Consider the following 18,359-nt stretch of genomic DNA (forward strand, 5'->3'; position numbering starts at 1 on the left):
CTTCAGAGCTTTGAATAAACAGTGGATACAAAGAACACCACAAATGAAATAATCAGACACAAAAATATCTTGATAATTAAGTTAATGGTTCTACAGATCAGATCAAAGATGTAACTCTTGTTTTATCAATGTTTTCTAAAGAACCAAATAATTTCATTGACTATAAGCAAAGCAAATTAAATTAGAAGCCTTTCTAACTTGGTCTTGTTATATGAGACAACATTCAAAAGTACATTGGAATATCAGTTTTAACTGGCCAATTGTCTTTGCAATTTTTTGACAAGTTATTCACCTATTTACACAAAGATGAAAGACACAACAGTAAGAACATCAGAAGGGTTCTTTTTTTGTTTTTGCATTTGTTGTTCTTGAAGTAGTTTTAGAAATGAAGTATCTTCCATTTCTACTCAGAGATGTGTTCTTTTCAAACAGCTTGCTTTTTACGTGCTAAGAACACAACTAGAGAAAATAGTGGCTTCTAGCCAGATGTAGCTTCAGCTGTATCACATTTCCAGGTTTGTTATCTTTTCCCATTGCTTGCTTCTAGGATTTTAATTGTAGATCTTATCTATGTTTTGAACTTGCTGTTTTAATTTTGAATATTGAGTAATACATACAGTTAATGAGAATGGAAACAAACAATGACAACCTCAGAAATTGCTACAATGCTCGAAAAATAAAGAAATTGTTGGTTTCAATTGAAAATACAAATATTGGCTAAAGTGAGACTTGAGTGGCCAGTTCAAAATGTAACTTCATATATGATTAGTAAGCAAACGCATTTTTGAAGTGTTCCTAACTACTCTGCAGACACTCACAGACATTCCATGTGCTTCACCCATCCTTTCATACACTCCGTTTGAATGTGTTTACATCTATCACAATTCCAGGCTATGAAGCAGCTGCATGAGCTATTTTCTTACCTAAACACCTGTGAAACATACACTGAACTGAAATACAGGAATACTTACCTCTAAGTTTATCTCTGCAAGTACTACTCTAAAACAATTTGATTATTAGCTCTGTAAATATGACTGACAGAATTTCCATGGTTGTTAAAAAACTTGAGTGATTACAACAACAATACTGCTCAACTGCACTCCCTATTATCTGCTCTCTCAAACTCTTATGGTACACAGAGACATTGCCAGTAAAATGGAGTAAAAATTTACTCAATTTAAAATGTATAAGCAAAAAGAAACAGGAAAAAAGAAGTATATAACACCCACGTGTGAAATATGGGAATGAAGAAATACCATACAGTGATACTTTCAAAGCAAAAAATACAAATCTTTAACTTTCCCTTCTGAGAAGTATTGTTTGCCTGTTATTTTTACTACATCTATTTTTACTACAGGTATTGCAGGCACATAAAATCTTTCTTTTTTTCACTTTTTAGCTACATACTATACATACAAAATAAACTGCACATAAATATGAGCACGAACACACACACACACATAATCTATGGTTTAATTCTAGTAAACCATGTAACAGACACTGGAGGCTTGTTCACCTTTTCTATAAACATGCTGACTAAACCACCAAAATTGTACCCTTTGTAAGAGTAAGTCTCTTGCATTTGTTCAACATTTGATTAGTAGCTTTATTACATAATGAAATAATACCATGCTTACTATCTAATTTACATTTAAACTAATTTACATAATCAGATTTTTCCTTTGACTGAAACAGAACTGCAGATGTATTTTGTTGTAAAGGGGACTGTGGTTGTTTAGCCTGGAGTTAAGAAGGCTCAGGGGAGACCTTATCGCTAACTACCTTCAGGAGGCTGTAATGAGGGAGGTGTTGTTCTCTTTTCCCAAGTGATATGACGAGAGGAAATGGCTTCAAATTATGTGAGGGGAGTTTAGTTTGGATATTAGGAAAAACTTCTGCACTGAAACAGCTGTCAAGCATTAGAACAGGCTGCCTAGGGAAGTTGCCATCCCTGGAGGTATTTTCAAGATGCATAGACATGGCACTTAGGGACATGGTTTAGTGGTCGATTTGGCAGTGCTCAGTTAACCATTGAACTCAATGATCTTTAAGTTCTTATCAAACCTAAATGATTCTATGATCCTATGACTCTAAAAATGATTTGTTATTTATTACTGAAAGCCTTCAAGATTATTTATCTTCACAGATACTCCATGCCTAGGAGGTCACAGAAAAAATTCCTGAAGGCAATGGAGCACATAGTCACATTTTTGCACAATGACCTTCAACTCTGGTTGACTTTATAGCAAATTTGAGACTATAACTATTATTGGTTAGGACAAGGCCATAAAGAATAAACAAGCTTTACATTCTCATGAACAGTCTCATGAGCTTAGACTCTGTTCTCATAAAATCACCACCTGAAATTAAAAACATTCATGGGCAGAAGGTTTTTTTGATATTTATTGGTATTTGCAGTAACAGTGGAGTTTTGCCAGGCCAGAGTAGCAATAAGGATGCCTGAACGCAGTCAGTGAAAGCATCCAGGAGGGTGTGCTTTCCCTGAGATCACAACAAACACTGTAATTGGTGTGCATCACATTCCCTACATGAACACTTCAAATACAACTCCATGTCCCGGAGCCACCATTCAGGTTGGTTCACTATTGTAAAACCACTCAGTGGTTGGCCCATTCATGTACTTTCTGTCAAACTAGTGATGCTTTGCATTGAATTCTGCACAAGGGAAGGCTGGTTTTGAAACAAGCTGTTCCCTAGCAGTAACCCTGCCTCCCTGCTTGGGAATTTTGTCATCAATGAATGTGGAAAGTGAATGCTGAAATTCACTATTTCGTTGGTTTTTTTTTTTTTTTTTTTTTTCCTTTTCTTTTCTCTTCTCTTCTTTCAGATCTGGCCTCACTTTTAACTACCTATAAGGAATAGCCCTTTCCTCAAAGAGGTAGAGGTGAACCTGAACAACTTCCCATCAAACCAAGTCTGTCAGTTGGTTTGATACCCAAAATGAGAAACAAGAAAACTTGTTCAGAGACTTTGGGGCACAATAAATTGAGGAAATACATTATGCTGAGAAACTCAAGGCATTGATGACAGGCACTGCACAGCCTTGCAAAGGACAAAAGACTGAACACTTCAATCACTCATCCTGGAGCTCTCAACAGGAGATGTTACTTTGCTACCACTGGGAAACAAGAAGCAATCACTGTCAGATGAACAGAAAGACTGATCACAGGTACCACTCTGTGACAATCAAGGTAGAGACCATTAAAGGAAAAAAAATAGTCACTCTTTCAAATTCTTTGATACATTTCTGGAAATGTTGAGCAACATCCGGCAGTGGGGCCTTTCCCAAAAGACACTTACCCATCATCTGACAAAATTTTATACTCTAAATTAATTTTGTCATGGAAAATAAACCCTGCGAAAAACTTTTCTTATTTATTGGATCAGAAGTATAGTTGCTGTAGAAGTATCTCTTTTTGCATTTTTAAGTACGGTGCAGCAATAAATACGATTTGCACAGTAATAGATGCTTCAATGAACAGAAGGCAAAACAAGATAAACACCATTCAATAAAAAAATTATCAAATTATTCCTCTTAGTATTAGAATAGACTTATTTATTTCTCTAATGAAAGGGGTAAAACATCTTCTTCAAGATGTGCCCTGTCACAACACTGTCACACTTGCAGTAAGTGACATTTTCTCTGTAATTTCTTTTTTCCATGGATGCCATAATGTGCACCACATGAATATGAAGTGACATCTTTACTAACATGTGGTACTTACTTATCTCCCACAATTCCCAAGTTGATTGTTGGATAGCCATGTTCTTGGATTGTAGCTAGGAGAGTTGAACGGTTACTGTCCCGAATCTTTCCTGGCAAGAGGTCATCTTCAGGATTCAGTAGCTATAAAACCAGAAACACTTTTAGTCAGTCTACTTGCAATACTTTGCACAAGTAAGAATTTTCTTCCTCATATGGGACAGCATATTAGACACCTATAATAAAATACATATATGTAAAGTGATTTAGTGAATTTAATTTAATAAGATATATGCTTGTTGAATCCAATCCTCCATGTTGCTTAGTTTGTTTCTATTAGCCCAAGCCTGCAAAACCACCTTGCTTCTTATGAGTACCTGGCTTCTAATCTCAAACATTAGAAATCAAACTACAAACTTTAAGTTTCCAAGTTACTGCTCCTATTTAAATGCTTCCAAAGGAACCTTACTGATATTGCTAACCAGATATAAATGCATTAAAAGAAATTTTGAAGTTTGTTGTTTACTTACCAATAAAAATATTTTTTAAATAAAATAATCTGTATTGGAATAATAGACAGAAGCTTAAACCTTTGTTCTTATACCAATTACTGGATTGGACTAAAATCTTTCTTTCAAGATAGTATCATAGCAATTGCGTTACACACATCCTATATTGTGGAATTTAAACTACAAAACATACATATGTAAACATATTTTACATATAATAGGATTTTTTTTGTAGGACACAGAAGGACAACACAACATTGTCAGGAAGTAAATAATAATAAAAATGCCTATGTGAAAATTAGAGCAATAGTATTAGGTAGCAAGGTCAGAATAACTGGAAGTGGAGCATGACTGAATTTTAATGCTTTGGCTAGCAGCTCAACTTCTGGTTCTATTTATAGTGAAGATTTCCATAGGGTGTTTAAGAAACCCACCATGTAGGGTTGGAACTAGATGATCTTAAGGTCCCTTCCAACCCTAACTATTCTATGATCCTACGGTCTTTTTTAACACAAGACACAAAAGAGAGTGCCCACATCAGTAGTGGACCCTTTAATGACATGCAAGAATCTTCAGTCATACAGAAGGTACTATTCAGAAAATCATCACCTGTGATCCTTGTAGCTCTTTGGATTTGTTCTTCAACTAGCAGTGTGTTTCCTGCACAACATACCCTATTTATGTTAGGGAAATCTGGCAAGATTCTGTCCTAGCAAGGCTGGCCTCTGTCACCCACAGTGCCCAGTAGTCACAAAGTAACCTTCACTGGGGTTGTGGAAGTTGTAAGGACACTGCCAGATTACAAAATTCAACCTATTAAAAGCATCCAAAGTAATTCAAAATTTAACATATTCAAGCTGTATGGAATACAGCTATTGGGTTTATGTTTGTGTCTGAATTTCAAGAAGTTTGCCTCACAAGACAGTCAAAATTATAGGTCAAACTTCACGCTGTCTTTAAACTTCAAACTGACTTTATCTCAACCCACAAGTTCTTTTGCTTTTGCTCTTCCTGTTCTCTCTCTGTCCTGCTGCCAGAAGGAATGAGCGAGCATAGTTGCTGGCCAGGGTCAACTCCCATATGTATAAAATCCCTAAATTAAGTTAATCCTGAATCTGATTTTTCTGATGTATTTAAAAGAAAGCAATTAGAAAGCTGGTCTGCAGTTCTACCAATTGCAGATTATCTGGATTTCAACATGTGCTACTATTAAAATACCAAGGAACAACACTACAGCAAGGCATTTGGTAGTACTATTGAGTTTTCAAAGACAGGTTATCTGCCATTTGCACTATAGCTACAGAGGAATGCTGCTCAAAAGAAATTACTCTGCCAGTCATGACTGGCAGTACAAATTACCTCCCTGACTACCCCACAGGTCCTCCCTTCCTGGCAGGAGAAAGCAGCTGGCACATGGCTGGATACAGTACCAAAATTTTGGCAAAGACAGTGTGTGAGACTTGTAAGAGACCACTGAGGGAGAAAGCAATGGCACAAGCACAATAGGCACAAACAGCCTATTATGGATTGATCACTCATTAAAATACCTCATGTCAGCACAAGTTGCAGTTCAAAAAGCATGTCTACTTGGGAATAGGGTGGAAGCCACTTTCCTAAACACTGTCCCAAGGAAGATACAGTTAACTCAGACCTTCATCTAAATATACTTTTCTTACCTCATTCCCTGTTGACATGACTGCAACCACTGGAAACTTGTTAACTTCTACTTCAGTTACTCCGACAGTTGCTAAGAGACCAATCTCAGATGGACCCATGTGGGTTCCTTTAGCCAACACACATTCGCCTCTTTTAATGTCATGTCCTATAGGTCTGAGCGCAGAGAAAAATGAAAGAAAAACAGAATGAGATTGAAAGTGTATTTCCTTGATTGGTCCTGTTTCAGGTAAGGTGTGTCCAGGGATGTTCATTAGTCAGATTTTCAAAATGTCAGTACTAGTTATGGTTAAAAAATTACTGTAAAAATCACCAGCCCTTCAATTCCCTACAGAGATATTTTACTGTTTATGAAGTAGGCTGTTACAGACCTGATATCTTGGCCTGGTCGAGCCTGCACCAGGATTCGAACCTCTAGTTCTTCAGTACCCTACAAAAACAAGATCAAATATGGTCAGCTAGGTTATTCAAAGAAGATTAATTATCTTTAATTTCTCAGAAGCCTATATGGCTTATGGTACTCATTACACTTAGATTGTATGGTTTAAGCATCATTACTGTTCTCCTGATCCGTGTGTCAAGATTGTAATACAATGTGTGCTAAAATGGAACTGCTTCTGTCTTTGATGATCTCACCAGCATTGAATATATAGTTTTACCTTCCTATCTTTAATGATCCCTGCACTTATTTATCTTTCTTATATTATGTCCTATGTTTGCCTGTTGATCTGGTATATCAAGCAGATTCTTTCTATTTCTCTCAGCCAACTCAATGCGTTCCACCAATTTCAAAGATGGCATTTCAAAAAGACAGGCAATATACCACTACATCTGCAGAAAGACAGGAAGATGCTGTACGCACTAGCTGTGTCAGGATTTTCATGTCGATTCCTGCAGTGGAAACACCTACTTGAGAGCTTTGTATAAATCAGAATAAGTCTGATTTGACCATGTTTTTCATCAGGTTAAACCACAACAAGAGAGAGTGGCTTTAAAAGTCTGATGTCTAATATTTATCGTTACTTCTTCAGAATTTCAATGCTTTATTGGCTCATTCAATGCAAATAAGTGCCAACAAATGGCACATGACCTATATTGTTAATATTTGATTTAAATGCCCTGCAAGTGGGTTGATGATATATACACTCAGCTTTGACTTCTAGTCTGTCTATAGCACTAAAACTGCAGTTGCTTACACTGGAACAGATTTTGTTTTTACATTATCATGTAGTGCTTCATACTTACAGTACCTCAAAGTTATAAATCGGACACTAATATTACAAGACAAACAGGCACATCATTGTCACTTCGAATTTTTACAGGAATGAAATTGTTGCATAGAATACTGGGAGACGTCACTTTTCTTAACGATAATATGGGCTGCATTTTGAGTTCAAACTAAGCACTTTAAACTAAAGGCCCCAAAGTTAACGAATGTGGTGTTATGTTCAGATTGTGATTCTGTTTACCTACTGTGAAAATGGATAAATTAAACCAGGAAATGAACAAAACCATCAACCCTGAAAAACCTTATTTCTTACTTTATCACAGCATTTTCAAAATATGTTTTAAATGCAAATTCTGTTTCTTTTATACCTGCTCCTCTTGTTTAAGAGAAGAGAGTATTTTTGGCTGCTAATATCCAAAATGGCTGTGCTGATGCCGAGGATGTCCTTTTATCTCCCTTATTCACATCTGAAACTCTAAAAGATGCTTTAGATTGAGATGAAAATCTGGGGCAACAGTTAGCCTAAGTATTATTGCATTTTTACAACTCTGGGGGTGGTTGGCCAGTCATGAAGATCCAAATTTTCCATATTTTTGATAGCTAGGAAGTTTCTAGGGAACCAAGAGCATACATTTGAGTAATAAAGAAGGTCCTACTTAGGACTCCTGGATTAGAAGAAACAAGTGGAAAAAAACGTGTTTTAGGAATTTAGTAATCCCAGGTTTGAAAAGCACAGTGGAAAGTGACTGTGGACAACATGGTGATGTGCGGAGATTATTATTTATGAAACTGACGGATACCCCAAAAAGCTTTAGGAATACAAGAGAATTAAAGGTGGTTAGTGGTAAGGCTTGCAGGGAGGTATGGCATCTTCCATTTGGTGTGTATCAGGCAGCATTCTTCTTGTTGTGTATTAATATATTTTCAACTATGTCTGAGTGGTTTACTTTGATGGTTGTTAACAGCCAGCATCCATGCTGATATACTGATGCTCAATCTTGATACAGGATGTAACTATTGGTTTGGTTGAACACATTTGGCTCCTTTTTCCTACAAGGTGACATAAAAACTCAAAATGAAAAGGGTGTAGACATGTTTTTTGCAAGGATCTTTCTTAATGATTGTGCATTTGGAAAACTAATGAAAATTTATCTTCCTGCTGGATAGATGCAATTCCTTTCAGACCCGTGACTTCGACAGTCATTTGGGGAATGCTTGCTAAGGTATTTAAGTACTGCTACTGCAACTAGAGGTCAAGTACTCTATGTCTTTTCAGAAGAACATTTTTCAGATGTTCTAGATTTCATTTTAGTTAAATCCCAGCTCTGAAGGAGTTCTTAACACTAAAACGAGAAGTATTCTTGAAATATGTAGCCACCCAGGCACAAACAAAAGAAAGAAAAATAACTTAATATTGAAACTATACTAATTATTTATGTACAGGATTAGTAGAGAGGCATATTCAAGGACAAGTAGAAAATGAAGGGTACTATCTCCCACTTACAGGCAGGAAAAGGAAGCTGAAGGTGGCTGACCATTTGCTGAAAACCTCAGTTTAAGTGAATAACCAAATAATCTGTTCTCACATGCACAGGAGAACATGGACAGAAAATGAATGATCCAGGAAGAGAGTCATCTAAAGAAGTAGAAAATATCAGGTTATGATGTCTGTTGCTCTGCAGCATGACAGTCCTCTCATGATGAGGTGGGCAACGGCCATAGAAAACTTGCTCAGTAAGGCTAATGGAACGATTAACAAGCATTGAAGGCAATATATATTTTACAGGAAGATATAACCTACGCATATGCATCTGTAACCTCAAAGCAGGACTGAGTCTGTTAGAAAGAAGGCCAGCCTAGATAGCTTGCTAACCTCAGATGTAAAAATCTATGCATTTACAGTAATAAGGCATAAGAAAGGATCATGAGAGCATGGTTCAGTTTTTGTTGTCTTCATCAGCTTTGAACACTAGAATTCTGCTTACACCTCAGCTGCAATTGCAATGCTAGCATAGAGTTATGGTGAAGTGGAACAGCTTGTCAGAACAGCAGCAGAAGAGCAAAGGCTGATTTGAGCAGAGAACCATGTACATACTTAATTCCAAAACTGAACTTGGAAGCTGTGTCAAAAAGAGACTACCTTCTTGCCTTAAAATCTGTCAAATGACGGAAAACATGGCAATGGTGTCCTGAAATCACAGCTGGGTAAGGTAACCATTCAGAAGGAATTCTCTGAACATGAAGTCTAAGATGGGCTGTTTGGGATGGAGCTGTCTACAGACAGCTCTTGTACTTCATCCAGAAATCCCTTTTTACTTTGTTAAGACAACTGTGTGCACAGAATTAGTATTATTTTCCCTGGCCATGGCAGGGGGTTGGAAATAGGTGATCTTAAGGTCCTTTCCAACCCTAACTATTCTATGATTCTATGATTCTAGTACTTGTTTTTTCTGTGGTATTTTGCAGCATCTGTAAGATAGAGCTCCAATATGATTTACAGGCATGCTGGAAAATCTGTTCAAACTAAACAGAGTTAAGACTATGTTCTGAGGGAACATGCACCTTATCCATTTGCTGGCTTTCAGAGGTTTTAAATTCAGTAATTTTCTCATTTTAAAGGAGCAGAGAGGTATATTGAAGAAACTTTAATAAAAATTGGGGGGCACTTACTTCGCCTGTTACACAGTAAACCCCCTTATTTTAAACGTATGTGTTTATTGTAAGGTATGCGCACAAGATACATTCTCCAAAATCCACCAAATTCACCTTTGCTGAAATGAGATCAACTCTGATAAAACAGAATCATCTTCATGGCATAATTTAAAATAATCCAAGTTATCCCCTGGATTTTGCAGACTTAAACCAGTTCACTTTCCCACAGAAAATCATATTGCGGTTTAATTATATCAGCAGTAATGCTTCAATATAATATTTCAAAGTACAATTCTGGGAACAATATGTTTTTTAAGAAAACTTTTCCCTTTCTTACTTGGTGACTTTAGAGGAACTTTAAAAGTTCTTATCTTGCTGATTTTCAGGATGATCCTGAAATATAAAGAAGATTGCTCTACTGCTAAATGCAGACTCAGCAGAAAAGAAGGAAATACTTCTGATTGCCATTACTCTGTATTTTAAAATGCAATTACTCTAGGCACACAAATTGGACTGTGGTTACAGATCTCCAGGAGTCATGTGACTTTCACCCAAATCATGCTTCCAAATATTTTGGCATCAGCATTCAACAACTGTGATGAAAAATCAACGTCAAGACAGGTAGGTCTTTGGTACTGTTACCACAGCCTAAAAAAGTGAGCAGAATTGCCACTAGGAACTGATGTGAAATTCCTCAGATTTCTGAGATGGACAGAAGAGCTTTCCTGCAGGATCATCATATTTACAGGATTGTATCATGAGCCATTTTCCATTGCACACAAAAGAAAAATGATTTTTAACTTGTGACTCACATCATCTGATTCCCTGATGAGCTCTGTATCTTCCACTTGCACCACCGCATCAGCACCACATGGAATTGGAGCACCGGTTGTCACGCGCATTACCTGGCCAGGCATCACAGTCTGAGTTGGCTGAAAAATAAAAAAAACCCCAAAAAACTCAAACCATTTGAACTTTATGAAAGAAATCTGAAAAACTAAAGTTCTTATTTCTGCTGTGGCTCTGGATATACTGCTAGTGATATCGACAGGTATAAACTTTAAGGTACTTTAAGATCATTAGGTCATTTCTTCAGATATGACTTCTTTTATATCATCAGATATTAGGTGGCTTCACATTTCTCCCCTTTGTAACACAAGAACAACTTTCATAAGCAGCAATACAGTGGTACTCTGGTTGGCTCAGAAAAATAACTGGCTCAGAAATATAACAGATGGTGACCTTCTAGAAATTTACATAAGCAAAAACCAAGTAGCTCTTCGTACATAAATATTTCGCAGAGTACTCTGGTCCTCAGGGTTGAAATTTCTTTGCTTTGGTTTGGTTGCATTTTCGTTCTGTTTTGTTTTACCAGCACACTATACGTAAAACCCCAGCAGCTTATAAGTAATGTAACCAGTGGCTTCATTTTGAGGCATATTTTCTTATACTGAGAGACAGTTCAACACTAGTTAACATAGAATATCTATCTTTGTAAGAGTGAGTTTAGCAAAGCTGCAAATTGAGAATATTTTACAATTATGTAAAGTCACAGTACATTACAAAGTTTCAGCAGAAGTAATACAAAGAATAAAAAAAAAATCAGAACACGATAAGACAAATGACATGGTTTCAATAAAATTCTCCCGAGGCAGCCTATTTTAATACACATTTTTCAAAATCCAGAGTAAAATTTGGCCATATTTGATAATAAGAACTTAAAAAATAAATACCTGAAAGAAAATCTTTCTAAAAAAGAAGCTGGTATAATGATTGAGATTTCATTGCTGGATTACGAATGTTTGCTCCCTGCAGCACTTTAGGAAGCTCAACTTATTTAGGCGTTACTGTTACTAGTGAACATGTGCTACACACAGATCTACACAGCTGTGATCAGACCAACATATTCTTTACATGTCACATGCATAATTCATGTGCAGATTGACTCTATATTCCATATGCAGCACTGGAGTTTGTCCAGGACTTCTCAGACTGCAATTAGCACATATCTGATAGCAACCCATGGACCTGAAATATTGCCTGCCATCATTTACTCTATGACTTGTGACAGGAGGCTGTTAGACATTTGCAAATTCTAGACCAGTGACCAACATTTCAGCTGCACAAAGCTGTGACTGCCTTTCCCATTCTTCTACTCCATTTTAGCACTGTCATAATGTCTGAAATACAAGTATTACTTTGAAATGTGTGTATTTCAAAGGCTGGTCACTGGGACAGAAGCCCCAAAGTGAGAAGTCCTAGGGACAGATTAGAAATGGTTTGTATCTGGTTTATCACAGTATCCCAGTGACCTACGTATCCCAAGAAAGAACTAAGCATTGAGCTGACTGAATCCTGACCCTGTTCTATGGGTAACAGAAACGTAACATCCTTTGGGAAGAACATAAATAAAATCCTAACTCAAAAAAAAAAAAAAAAAAAAAAAAAAAAAAAAAAAAAATTCACACTTGCCATATGTCACGGTTACTGTGCTTTTAGGGCAAGACTCATGTTATCCTGAAGTAGGTCTCTAAACCAGACGACCCAAAAATCATACTTTGTTAAAAAAATGGTACATACTTCTCACCACAGACTATGCAAGGTGCTATGGATGAACAGCTGAAATAGTGCCAATAACTGAAGACACTTAAAAGTGAAAAAAAGATAATCTTGTCTAACGTGTTATCTTGATTTTTATGAAAAAAATTATAAAAAATTGCAAAAGGCAAATCTTACACCTTGGATTATGGGAGCTCTTTCTCATATTGCTGTAGGTATAGTCTATAGGTACATTACAAAAAGGTAAAATTGTTTTGGACTTACTAACATATTGATGACTTTCGTGACAGTTTTCAGGTTATATTGTATAAAAATATTCTTCCATTTAAAATGCACTTTTTGGGCCTCAAGAACCACAAAGAATACAAAATGTCAACAATTCTGCCAGAAATCATTGTCTATGGTGATAAAATGTGCTGTAACTACCTATGCTTTTGGAGTTTATTACTAGATGAGTTAGGTTTTTTTTGAGATGTAATGATGTGAAACATTTAAACAAATTCATGATACAGTAAGAGCTGCTTTGAGAATTGGTTGTGTTGCTCATATATTTAATTTCCATTTTTTTTTTCCTTTGAGAATTTGATCAGATTAACTTTATGAACAAAAGTCAACCATCAGATTTGTGTGTGAATCTCCAGGGCTGTGTTCTTTTGTGCTAGAGACTATGAAGATAAATAAATCATTGCTTCTCAGAAAGCATAATAACACATAAAAATTTCACAGTTCTTTTAAAGGCCTCTGAGATCTCACACTTACCTGGAACAGGGCACTACTGGGTTCTGTCTTTTGCCTTCATCACTGATAATTTATCTAATCTCAGTCACTGAATAAAAACCAGAAATAATCTACCGAGCACAGCCCTCATCTGACATTTTCTCTTGCACATATTACACCTCTCCTGTGTGACTTCCACTGACCCATGCCCCTTTCTGTAAAAAGGCCTGTTTCCATCCTATATTACAGCTGATTTAGTCACAGTGGCTCTTGCAAATATCTTTAGAAAGTCTTCCATGAAATGCTAAACTCCAGCTATGTAAGTCTTTAGAAAGACAACCACTGCTCCCTGTGGTTGAGTTTCTCACACAGAGGCCATGTGAATGGCTCATGAGTAGTACTCTCAAATGTGCCCTAGCCTCCCCGTGCAGGACAGTGTCTGAAAGGTTTCCTCAATAGAAAATAAAAAGTGGTTGTTAACATAAACACAGCCACCTAGAAATGGAAATCAGAAAATAATACACAATTTACAAATTGATACAGAAATGCGCAATTTGGCTATACGACCTCTCTGCAAGTCTCAGTCCTGTTTTCTTCCTCTCTACTTAGCATTTACATAACCTTTTTCCCTACAGGAGGAGCCAAATCTAAACCTATTTTGAACTCCCTGCTGTGAATCATTCTGTTAATTGGTCTGTAACATGAAAAGCAGAATGTTGCTGCTGAGAGTGACTGAAGGGTGAAATGAGACCAAGGAGCCTTCCAAGGCTATAAATAATTGCTTGGGAAGGAGATGAACCTGAAGATGTGTTGGCTCAAGAAAAAAACATTAACCAATTATTCAGAGGTCAACAGCCTCATTTTTCTAACTTGCCAATGGTATTTTCAGAATTATTCTCTCTCTGCAAGCCTCCTCCCACCCAGGTTTTGTTCCTTGCCAGAGAGTATTCCTATTCCTAGTAATCTGGGAGGACAGACTGTCCCTGTGGAGAACCATTTGTGAAATGAATTTTGTAGGAGGGAAGCAAGCTTCTGCTTGCCCTTTTATTCTTTGTACAAACCTGCTGAACTCATTAGGACTTGAAATCCTTCAGGCCTGTGGGCAGCCTTCCCCATTAGACACAGCTTCAGCAGTCCTGTTTTTCAGCACCACTGTGTTGTTATATTTTCTAACTAGCAAAATGATAATATTGATGACAGCTGAATAAGGACAGGAGTGATAATTCAGCAGGTTACTCTGTTGGTTCTTGGTATTTTATAGTGACCATGAAGAGGGTTGTAGAAATAGTTTTCACTCTTTTGGATTCTGGACTAACGCTTGGAAATGCAGATAGAAGGGCTAAAAATCCAAGGCAGGTAAAAAAACCTACAAAATTCATTAGTTTACTTTTTTTGATAGAGTAATTTTACATATTTTGTATAACATATTAATTAATCTAAGTTCACATGAACATCAGTATTGAGAAGATGTCTATTATACCAAAGTTTAATTCATGATGATGCATGGGAACTACAGCAAGAATAATTTTCACAGTTCTGGGCATCTATTATGATTTGCCAAAATAAACATCTGATACACAGCTAGAGGCGTTTCAACTCCATTTTTTAAAAAAATGAATAATCCTGCAACTGTTAATACTTCTAAAACCTGAAACATCTTTTAAAACAGATCTATTTTACTTGGACTTTTTTTGTTTTACAGTCAAAATAGCCACACTGTAAAACTGTCATTAAAACTGACCAATCCTTTGTTTTGCCTGTTATTTATTCCCTTTCTCCATCATTTCATATACAATATACAGAATTATAAACTGGGACTTGAAAGAGCTGGAGAAACATTTAGGACTAACTCATGCTCTCCTGAACAGAACAACAGCATGTATAATTAAATTGACAAAATAATGAAAGTGGCTGAACATAACTGATTTTTTTCTCCCATTACTCCAGTATTAATACACTGATTTAATGAAATGTACTCTAGAGTTTGAAAGCAAATCATACATTGTGTCTATTCATGAATATTTATATAGCACAGTAGGTTATGAATGGGTGCTGCCCCAACTTGCTTTTAAATTCAATCCACATATGTGCTAAGGTGCACAAACACTCTTCATTTAACAAGCAAAAATCCCCAGCGCAATACCAGAAACCCGGCTCCTGACAGGCTTGCAAAAGTTTGTTCTGATAATTACCTTTCTTTAAAGGCTTCATACAGAATTCTTACACTTTGTTTTGCAGGGATCAGTGTGAAGTATGCAAGCATCTTCTGGAAACAGTAACTGGGATGATACCCCTTTAAAAATCTGTCAGCAATAAGGGGTTAAATAATGCTTTTCTCTGTGTATGAATTGTAATGCCACTAGAAACCTTATGTCCTGTAACACTGTATTATGGCAAAACATTACTGCATACACTCCTATCAGACATGTCAGCACAATGCTTGGAAGGATTTTGGGATATCCTTGTTAGTTCCTTATGTAACCGTACTACCTCCCTCTCTGATATCATGTCCCGAGGCACATAGCAGGAGGGTGGTACAGCTGTGTCCTACTTCATGTCAACGCCAAGAATGCTCAGTTACTGGAGCACTAGCAAGGCTTGTAAGAAATATTAAGCAGTATCTTATGAAAGAAAAGTACATTAAAAAAAAAAAAAGGAAAAAGAAATTGTGCTCACCTGCTCACCAGCCTGGGATTCCCCTATGATGAATCGATCTCCTGGGCCATCAGCAGCTGTTAAGATGGACAATGCAAATGATAAAGGCTGAACCAAACAAACGATGACATTAGAAATAAAGAGCAGGAGAACCAAAGAATGATCTAAGACTCAGTTCTTCAGTGTCAGTGTGAGCATTTCAAACACAAACATTTGCAAGCAATTCACATTTTAGGTCCTTTAAAGTTGTGCTTGTTCTTTTGAAAATTACAGGTTCTATAGTACTTTTAACTGAATATTTTTGGGCAAGAAGGAATCAAGTAAAAGCAGATTAGGAGGTATTATAGTAATAAATACTTAAAAGAGATCATGAGATTATTTTTACAAATATGTCCATTGTGAACAAATCTTTTTCTTTGTGAAACTAACACAGGGGTATCACATATTTTGTAAATATTGATATTTCTAGATTCTGTCTCTGCCTTTGGAGGAAAATGTGGACAAGAGCAATGGTTACAGACTGCGCAGATGACCTTACAGGTTTGGCATTTTCTGAAAAGCAATAGGGCTTAAGACAGTGCAACTTGGACTGCCACATTAGAAGTCTTGAGTTGTGCTTCTTTTTGTAACATCAGGAGTTAGCACTGAACTAGATACCTTATACCTTTCACTGAAGCCATTCTGAAAATTAAAAGTCTGAGATGATTGATTTAACAAATTGAAAGTCTCCAGGATTTCTAATTTAGCCAAATCTGTACTCTTACAGGGACAACAAAGGTATCATTATTAACAAAGTTAATGCTTCTGCCTGCCTCAAAGCTCTTTTGGCAAGTTGCACTAGTGGTATTACATGCTTTTTTACTGTGGTGTAAATCATGCATGGAGCACATGTAACTTCTCTGTCCAAGGACAGCAGGCATGCTGCCAAGAGTGTTCAGACAAACTGGGTTCATATGATCATATTTAAATATGTCTTTTTATTAATTTTAAATCTGAAACTGTCAGAAGTTGATTTTCCAGAGATGAAGTCTAATCAGTGACAACCTTTACCTTAGTATCTTCTGTTTATTTCAAAAGTCCTGAATATACAGTCAGATAACCTTATCATATTGAGAAGAATTGCTTTCAGGAATCATAGAATTGTTAGGGTTGGAATGGACCTTAAGATCATCTATTTCCAATCCCCCTGACAAGGGCAGAGATCCCTCACACTAGATCATGTCACCCAAGGCCCTGTCCAAGTGGCCTTGAACACCACCAGGGATGGAGAATTTATCACTTCTTTGGGGAGCCTGTTCCAGTGCCTCACCATCCTTACAGTAAAGAACTTCTTCCTTATACCCAACCTAAACTTCCTCTGTCTAGCCAGCATCTATTATCCCTTGTCCTGTTTCTACAGTCCCTGATGAAAAGTCCCTCTCCAACATGCTTGTAGGCTCCCTTCAGATACTGGAAGGCTGCTATGAGGTCTCCACGCAGCCTTCTCTTCTCCAGGCTGAACAGCCTCAACTTTCTCAGCCTGTCTTCATATGGGAGGTGCTCCAACCCCCTGATCATTCTTGTGGCCCTCCTCTGGACTTGCTCCAACAGCTCCATGACCTTATTATGTTGAGGACACCAGAACTGCCCATTCAGTCTATATAATGATTTATCACATTTGTACTCATACATCAGCTGCAGCTGCAGATCCATACATACAACTCTGCAGATGAGGATCTCTGGTACTTAGTCAAGTTTTAACTTAAATTGAAAACCATACCAAACAGCCTAATCTATAAGCTTTAGAACAAACCATAAAATAAGAAAGTGGAGAAGGACTCTTGAACTACTTGTCCTTGAATAATGCATATAATATTACTGAAGACAGTTGTCAAGACCTTCCCTGAAAAAAATATCCTGGTATAATCCAGCAAAAGAAGAGAAAAAAAATCCCTAATAGTTGAATTATTTTAGACCTGGTAAAGTGCTACTGAGTTAGATTTTATTCCCCCATTAAAAATGATATGGAGAAAAAGTTTATAGGTGATGAGCAACTGATATACCTTGAAAGAAGTAGATCAGGTTTTGGGCAGACAGTTTTATGCGACCGAAAGCTAATCCTTCATTTTTTTGGTCAAAAATTTCCATTAATATAGTCAATATTATCTCTGCCTTTGTTTCTCATATATTGAAATATCATGTTTACTAGAATAGAATAGAACAGAACAGAACAGAACAAAATAATTCAGTTGGAAGAGACCTACAGTAATCATTTAGTTCAACTGCCTGACCAATTCAAGGCTGACCAAAAGTTAAAGCAAATTATTAAGGGCATTGTCCAAATGCATTTTAAACATTGACTGGCTTGAGGCATTGACCACTTCTCTAGGAAGCCTATTCCAGTGTTTGATCACTCTCTCAGTAAAGAAATGCTTCCTAATGTCCAGTCTAAACCTTCCCTTGCACAACTTTGAACCATTCCCACACCTCCCACCACTGGATCCCAGGGAAAAGAGATCTGCACCTCCCTCTCCACTTCCTCTCTTCAGGAATCTGAAGAAAGCAATGAGGTCATCCCTCATTTTCCTTTCCTCCAAGCCAGACAGACTCAAAGTCCTTAGCTGCTCCTCATAGAACATGCCTTCCAGCTCTTTCACCAGCT

General features: G+C 36.9%; 1 protein-coding gene across 6 annotated transcripts in view; it reads right to left on the minus strand.

Annotated features, from left to right (window-relative positions):
* GPHN (gephyrin) overlaps positions 1 to 18,359 on the minus strand; it is a gene marked incomplete at its 3' end in the record, with an annotated part of 311,539 nt that overhangs the window by 25,354 nt on the left and 267,826 nt on the right. For all 6 annotated transcript variants that reach the window (XM_080619965.1, XM_080619964.1, XM_080619962.1 and 3 more), the window contains 5 exons: positions 15,740 to 15,795; positions 10,600 to 10,719; positions 6,279 to 6,337; positions 5,910 to 6,063; positions 3,747 to 3,868 (listed from right to left, as the gene is read on the minus strand). In XM_080619965.1, the coding sequence (XP_080476091.1) occupies positions 3,747 to 3,868; positions 5,910 to 6,063; positions 6,279 to 6,337; positions 10,600 to 10,719; positions 15,740 to 15,795 (511 nt within the window). The remainder of the gene's footprint in view (positions 1 to 3,746; positions 3,869 to 5,909; positions 6,064 to 6,278; positions 6,338 to 10,599; positions 10,720 to 15,739; positions 15,796 to 18,359) is intronic.

This window comes from Psittacula echo, assembly GCF_963264785.1.
Source record: "Psittacula echo genome assembly, chromosome: 5".
In the NCBI taxonomy this organism is placed as follows: Eukaryota; Metazoa; Chordata; class Aves; order Psittaciformes; family Psittacidae; genus Psittacula; species Psittacula echo.